Source organism: Tenrec ecaudatus, chromosome 11 (genome assembly GCF_050624435.1).
Source record: "Tenrec ecaudatus isolate mTenEca1 chromosome 11, mTenEca1.hap1, whole genome shotgun sequence".
NCBI classification, from domain to species: Eukaryota; Metazoa; Chordata; class Mammalia; order Afrosoricida; family Tenrecidae; genus Tenrec; species Tenrec ecaudatus.
Window position 1 is genome coordinate 86,295,037 of NC_134540.1, and position 19,245 is coordinate 86,314,281.

Here is a 19,245-nt window from a genome sequence, read left to right on the forward strand (position 1 = left end):
GAAACAGCATTCAAGAGATCAAAAAAAGTGTTGCACTAGGTCAATCTGCTGCACAATATCTCTTAAGAGTATTGAAGAACAAGGATGTCTCTTTGAGGTCTAAGGTGTGCCTCACCCAAACCGTGGTATTCTCCATTGCGTCAGATGCACGTGAAAGCTGGACACCGATGAAGGGAGACTGTAGAAGAACTGACGAATTAGAAATGTGGGGCTGGAGAAGAATGTTCCAAGTAGCATGGACTGCTACAAGGACAAACTGAACTGGATTGGGAGAGGGTGAGAGTGCTCCTTAAAGGCAAGGACTGCAAGACTTCTTCTTACCTACTTTGGCTATATTGTCAGGAGAGACCAGTCCCTGGAGAAGGACATCAGTCTGGTAAAGCGGAGGGGTGGTGAAAAGGGGGAAACCCTTTTAGGAGTTGGATTGACACAGCGGCTGCATCAATGGCCTCAGGCATAGAAACAATGGTGAGGATGGCGTGGGACTGTGCAGTGTTTCATTCTGTTGGGCATAGGGTGGGTGTGGGTCAGAATCTATGCCACGATATCTAACAACAACAACCCAAGGCTTTGGGGCCATGTAGTCTTTGGTGGCTACTCACCCCCCGTTTTCTAGCCTATAAGCAACCATAAATACAACATAACAAGTGAGTGTGGCTATGTTCCAACAAAACTTCACTTATTAACAAAAGCCATGGTCACAAATACACTATCAAACATGATGAAAAACACACAAACAGCTGAAGACAAAATAGCTAACTGGGACTTTCTAAGAATTAGACACTTATGTATACTTCACAAAAGAAGACATTCAGTCAGCCAACAAGCCTATGAAGATAATTGTGATTATTAGCCATTCAAGAAATGCAAATCAAAACAACGAGATATCATCTCACCCTAGCTTTAATAATAAAGTTCAGAATAAAATGAAAAACCAACCAGAAAGCAACACAATGCTGGCAAGGGCATGGAGAGACTAAAACCCTCACACAATGTCAGTGCAGATACTTCCCCAAAAAGTTGGACTAGGAATACCATCTGAACCAGCAATCCCTCTACTTGGTCTCTGTCACAGAGAAATAAAAGTGTGACATGGATAGATACACATATACACATGCTAATTGCAGCCCTGTTCACAGTAGCAAAAAGACGGAAAGAGCCTACACCACCATCAGTAGAAGAAAGGACTAATACATCTTGATACACACAGTGGAATACTACGTAACATTAACGAATAATAAAGACTCTGTGAACCACCACATCATATGAACGAATCTGGAAGACATTATGCTGAGTGAAATTAGTCAATCACAAAAGGACAAAGCTTACATGAGGCCATCATTGTGAACAGTCACACTGAAAGAAACATTCTTTGATGGTCACCAGGGGCGGGAGGGGAAGGAGGGTAGACGAGTGTTAACATGAATAGAGAAGAAGGTAATGAACAGTAAGCGGGAGGTTGATAAAAACTTATGGAGGACATGGGAGGTTTGCAAGCATTAACGGCTATAGAGGCAAAGACAGCTATATCTACACAATCTTGCAATCGTGGTGATTCCCAAGTAGATGCTTGGATAGACCTGCAGACTGAATGGGTGTGGGAGGGAGAAGTGGGAGTGTTCCACCAATAAATATATATTGGCAAAGGGTATTAGCATATGTTTATTTACCTTTGCTGCAAATTTACCAGTGAATGTGGAAGAGCAAAGTTAGGAAGTTTTCTTATCCATAACCAAATACCTTGAAAGAAATGGGTCACTGGGTCTGGGAGGTCAGGATTATAGTGTTAGGAGACACCAAGGTCAACTGGCATAACATAGTTCACATCCTCTATCCTACTTTGATGAGTCACGACTGGGGTCCTAAAAGTTTGTGAACAGCCATCCCCAGTACAACTACTGGTCTTTCTCCACACCGAGGAAAGAAGAATGATAAAAATCAAAAGTCGCATGTAAAAAATTATCGTAGTTCAATGAATTAATGGACCTCACAATTATCTGTCTCCATAACCCTGAGACCAGGAGAACCAGATGGTGCCTGGACATCAGTGTCAGCTGCTCTGAACAGGATGGCATTTAACCGTTCTGGGGAGAGTGGGAGGAAAATGCTGAACAGAACCCATACTCTTACTAGTTAGCTAGAGATAGATGGAAACCCCAAGACTATGGTCTTTAGTCACCCTTCAGGTCTGGAATGGAACTCGCCCCTGCGTTAAAATAATCAACCACTGAAATCAAAAGGATAGCATTTGCCACAGGGCAAAGTCCAGAGGGTTAGGAAACAGGAAACACAGGGAAGATGTGAGATAAGTTACAGTACATCGAAAAGACTGCAATGGATCAACAAAAGGTACACACATTGTTGACTAGACAGCAGGTGATCTGATCTGCAACCCTCACCTAATTCACAATAAAAAGTTTTTATAAATAAAAGAGGAATGCACAATAATCACAATGCCATAGGCCATAGTTTGGCAACCCCTGGTGTAGTGGAAAGAACAACCCTGTACTGGGCGTTAATGTCTTTTTCAAATTCTACCATAATCATTTACTGTCTGCATTGACTTAGATTCATTCTTGAGTGCTGATATCCACATGTTTGAAATGACAGTTCTTGAAAACTACTTTGAAGCGTTCCTATGACATGTGAATGGGATAACACGTTTCTAATGGGGCCCAGTACAATGCTACTATATTATCTTACTAAATAGATGCTATATTCATTTGTGCCTTGCTATCTTTATCGACGTGTACGGCTGAAGCAACTGTGAACAAAAGATTCTATCTATGACCAACTATGAAAGTAACCTAATTGTATACAAGCTTCTTAGTTGGCAGAGAAATTAACTTGAATTCCTTTTGATAAACTGAGTGTGTGAAGAGACAAAGCAAAAACTTACAGCACTATGATTTTATTAGAAAATGTGGCTCTTAATATATCAGGCATTTGAAGTTGGCTGGTACAAAACTAAGTATGTGTACTTGAAGTAATATACTTATGGAATTTTAAGTTTTTAATAAGAGCAACTTTGAAGCATGCATAGGTTCAATGAGGTCTTAGCAAGCAGTACTCATTAAAATGACCCAAGAGTAATCTTAGGAATGTAATGCATGACTGGAATGTAGTTTAAAAAAATTAAGTTAAAATCTAATCAATTTCATTATACCTAGTTTTTAGAAGACCTGAGAAAAGAGAGGGTAAATCATCAACCCTGAATGGGAGCTTAGAGAGGTGTCAAGTTTGTTTAGCACTTTGAGGCAGAGTCCCCAATTGTGAAGGCTGGGGTTGTAGAAGAAGAAAGCAGCATAAAAGAGGGGTTCAGGGGAGAAGCTCAGAAGGAAAAGAGAGGGTCACAGAAAGAAAGGTAAGGGAAAGGGGAGACACAGACAGGCTCAATATCCGTGGAGGGGGTACTCTAACGGGAAGAGTGGGCCCTTCTCCCTCTGCTCTATTTCCTTGTGCAGCAAACCAGCTCATGAAAGAGTTTTACTTCACTGTTAATAAAGTGCATGGGCTACGATCACTGAAGACAAATGGGTGCATAAGCAAATGTGGTGAAGAAAGCTGATGGTGCCCGGCTATCAAAAGACAAAGCATCTGGGGTCTTAAAGGCTTGAAGGTAAACAAGGGGTCATCTAGCTCAGAAGCAACAAAGGCCACATGGAAGAAGCACATCAGCTGGTGTGATCATGAGGTGTCAAATGGATCAGGTATCAGACATTAAAGAACAAAAAATCAAATCATTGTGAATGAGGGGGTAGTGCAGATTAGGGACCCAAGATCTATCTGTAGGCAGCTGGACATCCCTCTTACAGACGAGCCAGTCAGGGTTCAATGTAGCAATGATGAAACATACAACTTTCCTCTAGTTCCTAAATGATTCCCCCCCTCTATCATGATCCCAATTCTACCTTACAAATCTGGCTAGACCAGAGGATGTACACTGGTACAGATAGGAACTGGAAACACAGGGAATCCAGGACAGATGATCCCTTCAGCACCAGTACTGAGAGTGGCAATACTGGGAGGGTGGAGGGAGGGTGAGCTGAAAGGGGGAACCGATTACAAGGACCTACATATAATCTCCTCCCTGGGGGATGGACAAGAGAAAAGTGGGTGAAGGGAGATGTCGGACAATGTAAGATATGACAAAATAATAATTTATAAATTATCAAGGATTCTTGAGGGAGGGGGGAGCGGGAAGAGAGGGGGGGAAATGAGGAGCTGATACCAAGGGCTCAAGTAGAAAGCAAATGTTTTGAAAATGATGATGGCAACAAATGTTCAAATGTGCTTGACACAATGGATGGATGGATGGATGGATTATGATAAGAGTTGTATGAGCCCCCAATAAATGATCAAAAAAATTTTAAAAAGTGCATGGGCATTCCAACTCTGCCTCTTTCAGGATTGCTTTAGCTATTCATGGCCTTTGGCATTTCCATATAACTTTATGAATCAGCTTTCTAATTTTTAAACATCTCATTGGGAATGCACTGGATCTGTAGATGAAGAGTATGGTGTTTGAGATATCCAGACAATAAAAGCCACTGGGAGGTAATGGATGTACTCTAATATATAAGAACTCTTGTGACTTCATTACTATCTGCCACGTTGACAAAATAAAAAATCTAGAGCACCCTGTCTCAGACAAAGTGAATATTTAATCTCTGTATCAAAATGAATATATTGCCTCCCAAACTTACCATTTGGTTCAACAGTCACTAACAAACTGAGTCTCCAAAATCTACCTTCTGTAAAGACACATGTGATTCATGATGTTAAAAGATGAATCTTTTATTTAAGGTATTTGGAATTATCTTTAATGGCTACTTATAGCACATATTCCTAATGCTAAGAAAGTATGATAAGCAACTGACTAACTAATGTCCTTGAAAGCCTAACTGAATTGGTTACCAACAAATGGATTCTAACTCACAGTGACCTTATCTAGGGCTTCCAAGGCTGTGAATCTCTACAATAGCAGACAGCCTCATCCTTCTCGAGTGGAGCAGCTGCTGGGTTGGAACCACTGACCAGCTAACCCAACTTTTACCCAACAGTGCCACCAAGCCTCTAAAATCATTTAGTGTGTATTTCTTCCTCTTTTTAAATAAAATTTCTTCTAAGGCTATAGAATCAAGTTGCTGACTACTACTAGCAATTCAAATTAAAATGAATGGAATACAGTTGATTTTTATGGGAACTGTTTTTACTATATATAATATAAATATCAAATACAAACTCATTACAAAATGGATAGAATTAACAAACACAATGTGAAAAAAAGGATAAAAAGAAAAAGATTACCTATTGATGCAAAGAAAATGATAGCCAGAAAATCACGGATGGGTTCGAGGTAAGCCATGATCTCTTCAGTAACCATGTGGCCTTGGGAAGATATCAGTGCTCCAGCCAGGAAACAGCCCAGCTCCATGGAGACATCTAACAGCTCTGTGACCTGAGGAAGAGCGGATGTATGAACTTCATGCCATAAAACGTGCAGTGAACCTCACTTAGCAACATTGCCCGTTTTACTGAGATTTGCAACCAGGGATATTCTTTTAGGTCTGGTGGAAGCATCGCATTAAAACACTGAAAACCACAAAAAACAGAATAAGAACCCTAAACCCAGAGAAGAAAAAAGCACGAAGATGTGCTATCCACCCAGGGAAGCCCCTACTAGGGGCTGCTGTTTGGAAGCTAGGAGAGGTGATATATGGCAGCTACTGTTAGTTGAAGTAACCATGCAGGAAAGAAAAAAATAATTTTACAAACTTGAAATACTGCTCTTGTAGATTATGGTAATTAAAAAATGAATATTTTCTAAATTTTATTTTAAATATGATCTTTCATGTTTTGTCTACATAACATTTTATATACACATATTTATACATGAATAAATAAGTGCAATATATACTTTTTCACTCTTGGATGAATGAAAACCCTGGTTGGGGCATTAAAAAATATACTACAGAAAAAGCCATTCCTATCCCCAACCTCAGACCACTTAAAGAAAGCAGACATGGGTTTAGATCAGTGTTTCCAAAAGTGGGCAATGCCACACCCCTCCCAGAGGGGCGTGCTCCAAAAGCAGATACTAACACTTTTTCCTGGGTTATAGACTACAGCACAAAAGGGTTTTCTTTAAATGCCATGGGGGCACTGAGTAATTTTTTTCTTTGTGAAAAGGGGGAGGTGGGGCAAATGTGTTTGGGGAACCTATGGTTTTGAAACCATAAGAGCATTGATAAATTGAGAAATCACTAATTTTAATAACTATGTGAGCTATAATAGCTAGAAGTAACAGTTATTAGGGTATTAACTATAAATTTGTTAAATGCAAGGTTTAATATGACATCTTGATAAGACATTATACATATAAAACAACTTGGAAGAAGTATATACATAGATATGCTTTTGTTTTCTGAGAAAATAAACACAGAGAAGACAGAAACAACAGACAGACATGAAGGGGACTTTTGAAAAGATACCATTTGTAACTACATCAACAGACATCATACACTTAGAAATAAAAATAACAAAAGAAGTACTGTAAAACACTGCTGAGGCACATTAAATAACTAAATAAACAGAATAATATATCATGTTCATAGATTTAAAAACCCAGTATCACCCTACATCCGCAATTTCAATGAAACGTGTGTGTGTGTGTGTATGTGAGTGAGTGAGAGAGAGAAAATTGACAAGCTGAATCTAAAATGTATACAGAAATGGGAATGGGAAAGATCATAATTGGCCAACACAATTCAGAAAGAGAACCAAGTTGGGCGCTTGTACTAGCAGATGCCAAGTTATGGTGCAGTGCAAGACTAGGTAATAGATCAAGTCTCTTCAACAAATGATGCTGGCAAATGCACAAAGAATATCTGTTTTGTCTGCCTCATATATTGCATTAAAATAATTTACAGACAGATTTTAGATCGTAATGAGAAAAAAATAAAGCTCCTAGAAGATAGCATAGAGCACTGGTTCTCAACCTTCCTAATGCCACGACCCTCTAATCCAATTCCTTGTGTTGTGGTGACCCCCCCAAGCATAAAATTATTTTCATTGCTACTTCATCACTATAATTTTGCTACTGTTATGAATTGGTGACCTCTGTGAAAGAGTCGTCCAACCCCCAAAGGGGTCGTGACCCACAGGTTGAGAACCACTGGCATAAAGCATCTTCATGGCCCAGAATATAACAAGTGCTAACCCTAAAGAATATGATTGATAACAGAACAACATTACAGTTTAGAACATTAGAAGATATTAGCAGAAATTTATCTGACCTGGAATATCACTCAACCTTGAAAAGGAGTGGATTATGGATGCATGTTACAACACGGATAAACCCTGAAAATACGCTACATAAAAGCAGCCAGATACACACACAAAGATCCCAAGCGGTATGCTTCCATTTATACGAAATGTCCAGAACAGGAAGATCCAGGAACAGAAAACAGAACGGAGGAGGAATACTGGGGGAGCTGAAATTTCAGTTGGGGCCATAGAAATGTTCTTAAATTGTATAGTGATGATGCTGGAGTGGCATTGTGAATATGATACTGTATGTATTATTTTTTCTGTTGTGTATCAGGTTGCCATGATTGCGTTGTAATGATCTCCTTTGTTTTTAAGACAGTTTTATCGACACATAATTTCGCATAATTCAATAGTTCAGTTATATTAAAATGTTATACAATCATCAGCACCATCAATTTCAGAACATGTTCTTCTTTGTTGTGCTCATTATCAGCTTTCCATTCCCTGCCAACATTATTCCCTGCCATGCCCCTAAGAAATCATTAATCTAGTTATTGCCTCTATAGATTTTCCTATACTGGGTTTCACATGCATCAAAACACAAAATAAACTCCCCAAACAAAATAGGCCAGTTTTAAGTACAAAGAGCAAGCCATGAAACTGTGAAACTGTATGCAGTTATGTAAACTAAAGAACCGAATCCACTGTGGAAGCGATTATGAAATGGTTAACAATACTTACATAGAACCCAAGGGGAGAATATGCCTGGGACTACATTCCTAATTGGACACTTTTGACTTAGTTTCTATCCACACCGTAGTGACCCAGACCATGTGCTATAGACTGCAGTTGGGATTTCAGATTCTGTCCTTTCGAGATACACACAGGCCACATCAGAAGGATATAATATGGTAACTCCACTAAGCCAAGGGCTTTAGCTCAAACTCTCTTGCAGCAGAAACACTCTGGTGTGAGAAGCAGCAGATGACCACTGTCCCAAGGTGATGGAATTGGTGGCCATTGGACTTTGGTTCGTAGCTCTTGCTTTGAGGGCACCCAGTGATTGGTGGCCTGGGACTACCATGTAGTTACTATTCTAACACCCCACCCTTCCTTTCTTGACAGAAACTCGTCTGGTAGGCATGGTTCTGCCTTTGTGAATGAGTGCTCTGGAGCATTTTTGTCCCATTCCTAACCTCTGCTGTTCATAAATACTAGTTAATCACTTAAGACTTTAATCTGTACAAGTCAACAATTCACGTATTGTAGGCTGAAGAGCCAGTCTATACTTGTACAATTTCCTTTTCTCTACAGTATATTAAATTCTATATCATTGGCTAAAGTAATGACACTATTAATAGAATTAACATATGTATCAGGAGGATAATTTATAATATTCTCTATCATAAAATGATTATGTCTCTAAAGTGAAATTGACTAAATTAATGACACTATCAATAGAATTACCATGTGTTTCAGGAGAATGATTTATAATGTTCTCTATCATAAAATAATGATAGCTCTAAAGTGAACCAGAGAAAGATATAAACCATAGAGATATGAATAGATTTGGGGCTCACACTTAATTCTAGTCCTATCTAAGAACCATCAATTCTATGACACGGCCCTACTCAAAGCTTGCCTGCATGAAGAGATTCCTGAAGACATGGTACAAAGTGTGTGAAGAAAACAGATGGTGATCAGCTATCAGAAAGAATAGTGTTTTGGGTCTTAAACAAGCAGCCATCTAAGGGAGGGGCTACCTAAGACCACATGAAAGAAGTAGATTAGCCTGATATAAGGACTGTAAATAATAAAATCTAAATCTTAAGGAGGGAATGGTATCAGGGCTTAAATTATAAACACCCAGTTTGTAGAAGGCTGTGGATTTTAGTGGCAGCACAACTCTATTAGCAGGTTCGACACATACATTAAGCTTCCAGTGAACCCCTCTGACCACAGTCCCGGTATGTGAACGACCTTCTATCTATTGGTCACAGAGCATTGTAAAGTCAACTGTGGCGAATGCAGTTAGATTAAAATGCAACACCTTATCATTTGATCTCTTTTTTATTTACCCATTTTAAAGTAGTTTCAGTTTTTTATATTTTCTGTTATCTTTTCTATTGAGGTGTTTGTTATTTTTTGCTTTTGTCCAGTCAATGTTGTGGGGCTTGTTGTTTGCTTCCTGTTTGCTTTGTATGGTTTTGTGTATATGAAACCCAGGATAGGTTAACCTATTGAGACAGAAATTGGGTTAATAATAACTAAGGGAATCCTAAGGAGGATGGAGGGGTGGGAATCAGAAATTAACAATGAATACAGAAGAAAATGTTCTGAAATTGACTGTGGCGATGATGGTATAATTTTTAATATGATCAAGCAATGATATATTTAGCATATACTAATAAATTAATTTTTTAAAAGATTCACAGCTGGCATCATCTTCGTCATTCCATGGAAGAAAGGCAGCGCAATTTGCTTCCAAAAAGATAACAGCCCCAAATGAACAAACTCCTCCTTGGAGAAATTCTACTGTGTGACACCACTAACTGTATTTTACAATGGCTGAAGTGGTAAATTTTAGGGTATAGAGATTGTATCTGTTTTTAAAAAGCTGACAAATCATTTACCCAAATTACATTTGCATACAATATATTACTACGAATCAGTTATGACAGAGAAAAAAGTTAACCTAATAGAAATAGTTTGAAGACTTTTAACAGGCTCATCCCCAAAAAGGATCTCCAAATGGCTTGTAAGTATATGAAAAAGTACTTTAAATAATTAGTTATTAGAAAAAAATGAAAATGAAATTCCAATGAGCTGCCATTACCACTCACCAGATGGGTATCAATTAAAAAGACTGATAATACCAAGTGTTGGTGAGGATATGGAAAAAGTGAGCTCTCTGAGGTAGTTACTTTATTGTGCCAACCTGGCTGATAAACACATGTGGGTTAATTGAAGGGCAGAGGGATAAATGGTTCCGTGAGCCTCACCTTTCTAGTTCTCGGTCTCTTGCTTTCTGATGGTCAGACCAGGGTGCAGCTGCCTTAGCCAATTCCCTGCTGAGAAGCCACATGGACCTACCCCGATGCAGCCCTGGGTGCTGGAGCACCCGTGTGGAGACCCCTGCCAGCGCTGAGATGTTTACACACTGGCCAGGCTTTCCTCCTGCAGTCGGCATCATTGCATCTGTTTTGTGAGAGGGAGGAGGACTTTGTGGATTGGTGTTGGACATATGGGTTAATGTTGGACTTGGCTTGGGCAGCACTGGGTTGGAATGTTTGATTGAGGCGCACGTAACCTTTATATAAAGTTCTCTCTTATACATGAGTTTCTGTGGATTTGTTTCTCTAAAGTACCCAGACTAACACACTCTCATATACAATGCTAGTGAAAACATAAATTAGTTTAACCACTAACGGAAAGCTAGCAGTAATTACGAAAGCTAAATGTGTACATACTTGATGACTCAGGAAGCAACTATTAGATATATACTCATCAAAAATGAGTCAATCAAATGTGTCAATCAAAACCATGAGCAAGAAAGTTTATACTCAAGATTGAACCTAACAGAGATAGTAAGTAGAACAGGGGTTGGAGGGGGGGCGGGGCGTGGGCCCAAGGGGGGAAGGGTGTAATAGGGAGATGACGTCAAGGAGTCCAGGAAGAAAAAGAATGCTGGGACTCTGTGGTAGCAACTGCACACTCTACTAGATGCGACTGAACTATGGGATGATATATATATACTTCCAATTAATCCTAAAAAATAAAAATATAAAATGAATGTTTAGAATAGTTTTATTCATAAAGAAATAAACCCTAATAATGGTAGGGGAAATGGGGAGCTAATAAAAATGATTACAAAAAAGAAGAAAAATGTGTTTAAAAAAAAAGAAGAAAATGTTCTAAAACTGATGGTGGTAATGATTGTACAACTCTTTTTAATGTGACTGCACTATTGAATTGTATGATATAGGAATTATAAGCCAATAAAACATTACAAAGTAGAAAAAAAAACCTAAATCCAACAGCTGAAAGAATACATTTATGACAGCTAACAACATTCATGTAACATCACATGGTAAAGAACTGAAATCTGACTCATGAATTATAAGAATATGTGATATACAAAATGCCTAAAACCTAATACAATATCCAGTATATCTTCAGTAAATAGTGCTGAATGGAGAAAGAAGAAAACTAAGAACAAATGCACACGAACTTATTCTAAATTATGTCACCGTTGGGAAGAAAAGATGACATGTGTTCAGATAAGACCATTTTACTGGAGGTGTAAATGGATAATGTGCTTGGGCTGCTCACCAAAAGGTGGAAAGTCAAGTCTACCAAAGAGGTGCCCTTGGGAAAAGTCTGGGGCCATCTACTTCTGAAAAACGACTCACTGAAAACGCTGATACACATGGGGCTGCCACGAGTCTGGTTAGCTTGATGGCAACTGGTGTAATCAAAGGGAAGAGTCAGGACTGATTAAGCAGCTGAACGTCAAGGTGCTGGGAGTCAGAATCTATGTGACAGAACCAACAACTGAGCAGTTTGTAGTAGAGCAAATCTTACTCTTTCCCTGAGATTATAAAATATTAATCAGCAATTAAATACATATAAAGAAATTGTTAATTAAAAAACAAATTAAACATATTGTGAGATATTAAATATTCACATGCAGTTGGAAGAAAGAGGTAAAGGAAACTTTCATCTATTTTTCCCCTAATATCTTAAGAGAAAACTGACATTAATAATTAATATACGTTTCTACTACTGTAAGTATTTTTCATGTTGCTCTTTTCACTGAACTCTATCTCCCTTTCCTCCTCTCCCCTACCTTAAGGCCTACCAGCCACCAATCTGTTCTGCATGTTTCACAATTTCGTCATCTCAAGACTGTTACCTCAATGCAATCTACTGTCAGCAACCTTCTGTGACTGGCTTTGATCACTCTGCAATTCCCTGAAGAGTTTTCCGTGTTGGGTGCATCAAAAGTTGAAATTCTGAGCAGTACTCCTCGGTGCTTGTGACAAATATTGAATCCATTATGGATTGACTGAACAATGAACAAATCTGCCTTGGAAGAAGTACAGCCAGACTGCTCCTTAGAATTGAGAGTGGTGAGCCTTTACATCACTTGCTTTGAATGTGTTCTCAAGAGGGCCCATAAAGTAGAGGGTCAGGGCCATGAGGACAACCTTCAGTGACATGGATTGACAATGGGCTCAAACCCAGTGATGATCGGGTGAGGACCACATGGAACCAGGCAACGTCTTGGAGTTGCCATTTCAGCTATTTTAAAATATATGATTCATGGGCAGGCGTTCATTACTTTCACAATGTTGTGTAATCATCACTACTGTGGAGCAAGTCTTTAAATCCAATCTGCCAAATTTGATCTTTTCATTTGTGTATTTGGACCACCTGCATTTAATGAAATTATTGATATGTTAGTGTTTCAGGTTGACGTTTTTAGAGTTTACTGAAAATGTCATTTTAGCAGTTCAAGTGAGGTACAGAAACCTTGTCTTTGGTCTGGTTACTCTTTTTCTGTGAGAATTCTCCCAAGTACTACTGCAATGCAATTTTTGAACCACATCAGAGTGGTACAATTTCAATTGCTTATTATTTCCAAAATAATGTAGGAAACATAAGTGGAGAAGAAAGCTTAACATATTTTTATCTTTTTTTTTTTTTTTTTTTTGGTTTACCACGTTTCCTTTTCCATCCTGAGACTTCAAAGTGCCCTCTTTTGTTTAGAAAACCACTCTCAGCCATTCACTTACCGGAGACCTGCTGGTGACAAACTCTCTTAGCTCTCCTTCATCGTGGAATGTCTTGACTTCCTGTGAGTCCCATAAAGTTTACCTTTTGTTAGGTACAGAATTCTGGATGGGAGTCTTTTCTCTCAACATTTAAAAACATCTGTCTCTCCTTTCTGACACCTATTATCTTTATGAAGACTATTCTTTCCTGAGGATAGTATTTCCTCTTAGGAATTATCTTGTGGCCTTTTGGGGTTTATCCTGATTGGTGTTCACCTAACTTCTGGACTATATAGGTATGTCTTTTACCAATTTTGCCAAGTTTTCAGTCATCAGTTTTCTCAGTCCCACTTGGCTCTATTTCTAGGATCCTATGACAAGAATCATTTGTTATAGTTTTATAGGCCCCTGAGGCTATGCCAAGTTTGCAAAATCTATTTTCTTTTCAAAAGTTGGACAATGAATAAGGAAGACTGCAGAAGAATGGGTGCACTTACGTTGAAGAGTACTGAGGATACTGTGGCCTGCCAGAACAACAAATAAATCTGTCTTGGAAGAAGTACAACCAAAACGCTTCTCAGAAGTGAAGATGGGGAGACTTTGGATACATACGTTAGCAAGAGACCAGTCCTTGGTCAGTGAAAAAGAGCAAGGCCATCCAGGAGATGGATGAACAGTGATCAGCACAACGGGCTAGACATGACCACCGCGGTGAGGATGGTGCATGGGGCAGTGTTTATCTCCGTGGTGCATAGCGTCAGTACGAGTCAGAAGTGATTCCAAGTACCTAACATTTGCTCTGTTGTTTCATTTGGGCCACTTCGAGTGTGCTGTCTTCCAGTTCACAACTTCTTTCCTCTATCCCTTCCATCCTACTGAGCACATCACCAAAAAACCCCATGCTGTCGTCTCGACTCCATTTCTACTGACCCTGCAGGCGGAGTGGACGAGCCCCAGGTGCACAGGGAGAGCTGACCATGCAGGCGGAGTGGACGTGCCCCAGGTGCACAGGGAGAGCTGTGAAGCTTTACAGAAACAGGTGATAATATTTTTCTCCCCTTGAGTGGCTGGTGGCTTGAAACCATCAACCTACCAGTTAGCAGTTGTGTGCTTTAACCACCGAGCCACCACTGCTCCTGAACACATCCACTGGGTGCCTGTTGTTGTTTTTACTATACTTTTTAAAATTTAAACTTTTCACTGGGTCATTTGCTTTGCTTTGTTATTGTTTTTCCATGGGGTCTTTTTATGTTTCTTTGCTGAGATCTTCTACTTCTGTTTTGGGACTTTCTGTCGGTGGATTCATGCTTCCTCCAAGCGTCCTTTCTGTGCTGATGCTTGAAAACTCTCCTCAGATCATTCTAACTTATGGGTCTTCTTGGAGGGTGGATTTTTCTCTCTTCAAGTTGAGATGCGACTGGTTCGTGATTAAATAACAGGTTTTATTATTTCTACGTGAATACATTTGTTATGCCATGAGATTCTGGATGTTGTGTAAGATTTTTGGGTAGGCTGGCTTTCTTTGAACACTGATCTGGCAGGGAAAGGTGGAACGTCACTTGTTATGGTAACGTGGAGACAGAAATCCAGGCTCCTCACTTGTTCTCTGCTGACACCCAAGGAAGATTGCTTCCTGGCTTAAGGAGGGTGAAAGGGAGAGCTCCTGACTGCCAGGCGAGGTGAATGTTCTGGCTCCCTACTTGGCGTTCTCTGACATGATTCTGGCAGGGCTGCTGGGGCGCGTCATACAGCCTGGTGGAGGGTGGAAGTCTCGGCTGCCCACCTGTCCTTGCTGGCATGGGCGGGGCCACCATTTTCTTTGTGGTGCTAAGCCTGAGTAGAGCTGTCTTTCTCTACAGGCGTCCCTTTCCTGGTCCTCTGGCCAGAGTGAGTAGGGTTTTGTTGGGGCCTTTCTTGGCCATCCCTCTTGCTGTTTCAGCGTGCCTGGCTTCTTCGGCCCCACTTCTGTGACACAGGTATCATCCCGCAGGCCCTGAGTGCACTGGCCTACCTGCCTTCTTCGCTTCATCTTTCAGGGCTTTCTTTAATCCTAGTTTCAGATATACTTGCAGGACTTTGAAAGGGTTCAGGCTGTAGTTAGGGGACAGAATAGGAAAAACATAGTCTATTCCACCTGCCTAAGCAAAACTGTGTTACCTTACTTTCAGCTAGATTACACTTTTGTAAAGGTCATCATTTTAGAATGAATAAACTGAGGAACAGTCAGAAATTGAAGCATTAAGGAAAGACTGGAGAAAAGCCAACTGCTAATTTTAAAACAAGATCATCTTTGTTTAAGCGGGTATATAAGCAAATGTGGTGAAGACAGCTGATGGTGCCTGGCTATCAAAAGAGATAGCATCTGGGGTCTTAAAGGCTTGAAGATAAACAAGAGGCCATCTAGCTGAGAAGCAACAAAGCCTACATGGAAGGACACACCAGTCTGTGCGATCACGAGATGTCCATAGGATCAGGTTTCAGGCATCAAAGAACAAAAAAATCACATCATTGTGAATGAGGGGGAGTGCAGAGTGGGGACCCAAAGCCCCTCTGTAGGCAACTGGACATCCCCTTATAGAAGGGTCGCAGGGAGGAGACGAGCCAGTTAGGGTGCAGTATAGCACTGACGAACCATACAACTTTCCTCTAGTTATTTAATGCTCCCCCTCCCCCACGTTCATGATCCCAATTCTACACATTCATGATCCCAATTCTACCTGACAAATCTGGCTAGACTAGAGGATGTACACTGATACAGATAAGAACTGGAAACATAAGGAATCCAGGACAGATAAACCCCTCAGGGACACTAATGAGAATAGAGATACCAGGAGGGTAGAGCAATACCAGGAGGGTGGAGTGGAAAGGGGGAACTGATCACAAGGATCTACATATAACTTCCTCCCTGGGGGATGGACAATAGAAAAGTGGGTAAAGGGAGATGTCAGACAGTGTTAAACATGACAAAATAATAATTTATAAATTATCAAGGGTTCGTGAGGGAGGTGAGACAGGGAGGGAAAATGAGCTGATAACAAGGGCTCAAGCAGAAAGCCAATATTTTTAGAATGATGATGGCAACAAATGTACAAATGAGCTTGACACAATGTATGCATGTGTTGACTGTGATAAAGAGTTGTACGAGCCCCCAATAAAATGATTTTAAAAAGATCATTTTTGTTTTATGAAATTATGAGTATCGTTGTATGATCAGTATCAATAATTAAGCTGTCTTAATTAAGGAAATTCTTCACATGTAGCCAATTTATGTTAGTGTATGAAAAGCCTGTCCTTTAAATAAAGGGACTCTCAAATAATATATTTTTAAACTTCTTATATCACGGCAATAAAAGTCACACTGCTAACTAGCTTGTTACCGTCAAAAACACTAAAACTTGATTTTTAAGTGCCAATCTTCTATTTCAGAGTTTCACGCAGAAGAGAACCATGTGACATTAGTTTTATGTAGCTTTTCTCTGCCTCCTCCCGTAAGCAGACTTGTCTACTGAGTTCCCCATACGTAATCATGTGGCAACTGGAGATCACTCCCAAACAACACAAGAATGAGTCAGAACGGTTTAACAGGTCTAGCTCATCATAATACATATTGATGAATAGCAAAATAAACTGTGTAAAATTTAAAACATCAATACATTTAAAATATTTCAACCAGAATTAAAATGAAAAGAGAAAGAATTTGTCATAGGCTTTTAGTGAAGCAGACTATAAATCAGGTTACATAAGAAACGAATACAGATATTTTGAGAATTACCGTTAACATTAAAAAGATGAAAGCAGATATTCCTAAAATTAGGATTTCTTTGTTCCCTTTGCTTTCCATGTGCAGCTTTCGATAATACGGTCCCATTAGATAAGCCTTTATAACAAGACATAACAGTACAACAGCTGCTAGTGAAAAGAGAATCTGACCAGTCAAAACCAGTATTCGCAGTATTTCCATGAATATGCTAGGAGAAAGAGAGAAAAAAAAGTTATTTTATCTTCAAAACACAATTCTCTAAAAGCCAGTAAAATGATCTTTCACGCTTTTTCCTTCTCATTGATGTTACAAACTAAATTACCCAAATAGCAGTTTTATTTCCAAATGCTAAAAAAAGTTAGAAATCATATTAATCTAAAAAAATTGAGTTATTTGAATTAAATGTAGAAGCTGAACTAGAATCAACATTTGGAGTAAATAGACTTTACAGCATGTAAAGTCTCCTGACTGATAGCTTTGATATCATAAGCAGTGGCTGATAATTAAATCCCTCCCCAGAAATTAACCTCCACATGACGTTCTTTGGAAGGCAATGGCTACCTGTGACATTACCCTTTAGACACACCACTGGACACATGGCATGAACAACACCTTTCAGCAAAACATTCCTTATCACAAACCAGAATTCTCAATTTCATGTCTATTTTTTAGTCATAGAAAAAACCTCCTTTACTAGGCTTTTTAAAATACATGTTTTATTCAGATCTTGGGATATATTCTTAACATTATTAGTTTAATGGCTTTCACACTAAAGGTATGACCTCATATTTATCATATTTATAACAATAATATTTTTAAAATATTGATCTCGACCACATTTATAAAACATGAACTGCAAAATTTGGTGGAAAATTTTCCTTATCAATGGAAGAATATGTATCTAATTACAAAGAAAGTATTTGTCACTGCAGTCAGGCTTAAAATAGCAATGCTGGAAACACAAATCTCAAGTTGCCACATGATTACTTACGGAAATTAGAACAGAGTTGGGCTTGAAGCAAAGAAAGGTGGGAAAAATAAACCAATACTGGGTAGGCAAATGCTAAGGAAATCCTTAGTCAGGCTGAAAGATCCTGCATTTGCTCATGAAGAGGGTGAGAAATAAGGAAATAAATGAAACACTGGTAAGAACAGACATTTGTTTACTATTATAAACAAATTTAAATAAAACAACTTAATTTATCTAGAATTCATGACCAGTTTTCCACAACCCAGTAAGACCACTGAGCTAATCTTTCAAGTCCAGCCAAACTTGTTATCTTTCTCCGTACACAACCAAATATACCCACAAGGCCTCTACCATGGAGTCTGGGCTTGACTCTGGCCCCTTGGTCCACCCTAACACCAGCAGCTTGGCTAATTCACCACCCTCACCTTGCTCCTAGACCACTCCAATGAACTCTTAACTGCTCTTATCCTCTTACCTGACTGTGATCCCCTTTCCAAAGACGCCAAGCATCATGTTAAGAATATGTATCCTATGAGCTAAAGCTTCCTATGACATTTAACTGAAACTCCAACTTCTTTACCCAGTATTCACATACCACCTTCCTGATTATCTTTTGTTCCTTAAGTGAGTAGTTCTCAACCTGGGGGTCTCAACCCTTTTGGGGGTCAAAGGACCCTTTCACATGGGTTGCCTAGAACCATTGGAAAACACATATTTCTGATGGTCTTAGGAACTGAGACACCACTTCTCTATCCGTCTCCAGGAGGGCCCACCCACATGCAGATACGCCCACATAGGAGGAGCCGGCATGAAGACTGTTACCCATGCTACAAGACAAAATTTCACTGATTTGTCATTAGAAATAAGTATTTCCAATGACTATACAAATGTGCTTTACACAATTGATGTACGTATAGATTGTGATAAGAATTGTATTGGCCCCTAATAAAACGATTAAAAAAATATTTCAGGGAGGTGAGCACACAATAGTATGATTTTTGTTCTCTGATGCCTGATAACTGATCCCTTCGGCACCTCGTGATCACTCAGGCTGGTGTGCTTGTTCCATGTGGGCTTTGTTGCTTCTGAGCTAGATGGCCACTTGTTTACCTTCAAGCCTTTAAGACCCCAGATGCTATATCTTTTGATAGCTGGGCACCATCAGCTTTCTTCGCCACATTTGCTTATGTACCCATTTGTCTTCAGTGATCGTATCAGGGAGGTGAGCACACAATGATATGATTTTTTGTTCTTTGATGCCTGCTAACTGATTCCTTCAGCTTTCTTCACCACATATGCTTATTCACCAGCTTTGTCTTCAGCAATTGTGTCGGAAGGTGAGCATCATGGAATGCCAGTTTAAAGAACAATGTGTTCTTGCATTGAGGGAGTACTTAAGGGGAGGCACAATGTCCATCTGCTACCTTAATACCAAACCTATACATATATTCACATAGATCTATTTC

General features: G+C 39.5%; 1 protein-coding gene across 3 annotated transcripts in view; it reads right to left on the reverse strand.

Moving 5' to 3' along the window:
• SLC9D1 (solute carrier family 9 member D1) overlaps positions 1–19,245 on the reverse strand; it is a 103,022-nt gene that overhangs the window by 18,440 nt on the left and 65,337 nt on the right. For all 3 annotated transcript variants that reach the window (XM_075563390.1, XM_075563392.1, XM_075563391.1), the window contains 2 exons: positions 16,822–17,017; positions 5,311–5,461 (listed from right to left, as the gene is read on the reverse strand). In XM_075563390.1, the coding sequence (XP_075419505.1) occupies positions 5,311–5,461; positions 16,822–17,017 (347 nt within the window). The remainder of the gene's footprint in view (positions 1–5,310; positions 5,462–16,821; positions 17,018–19,245) is intronic.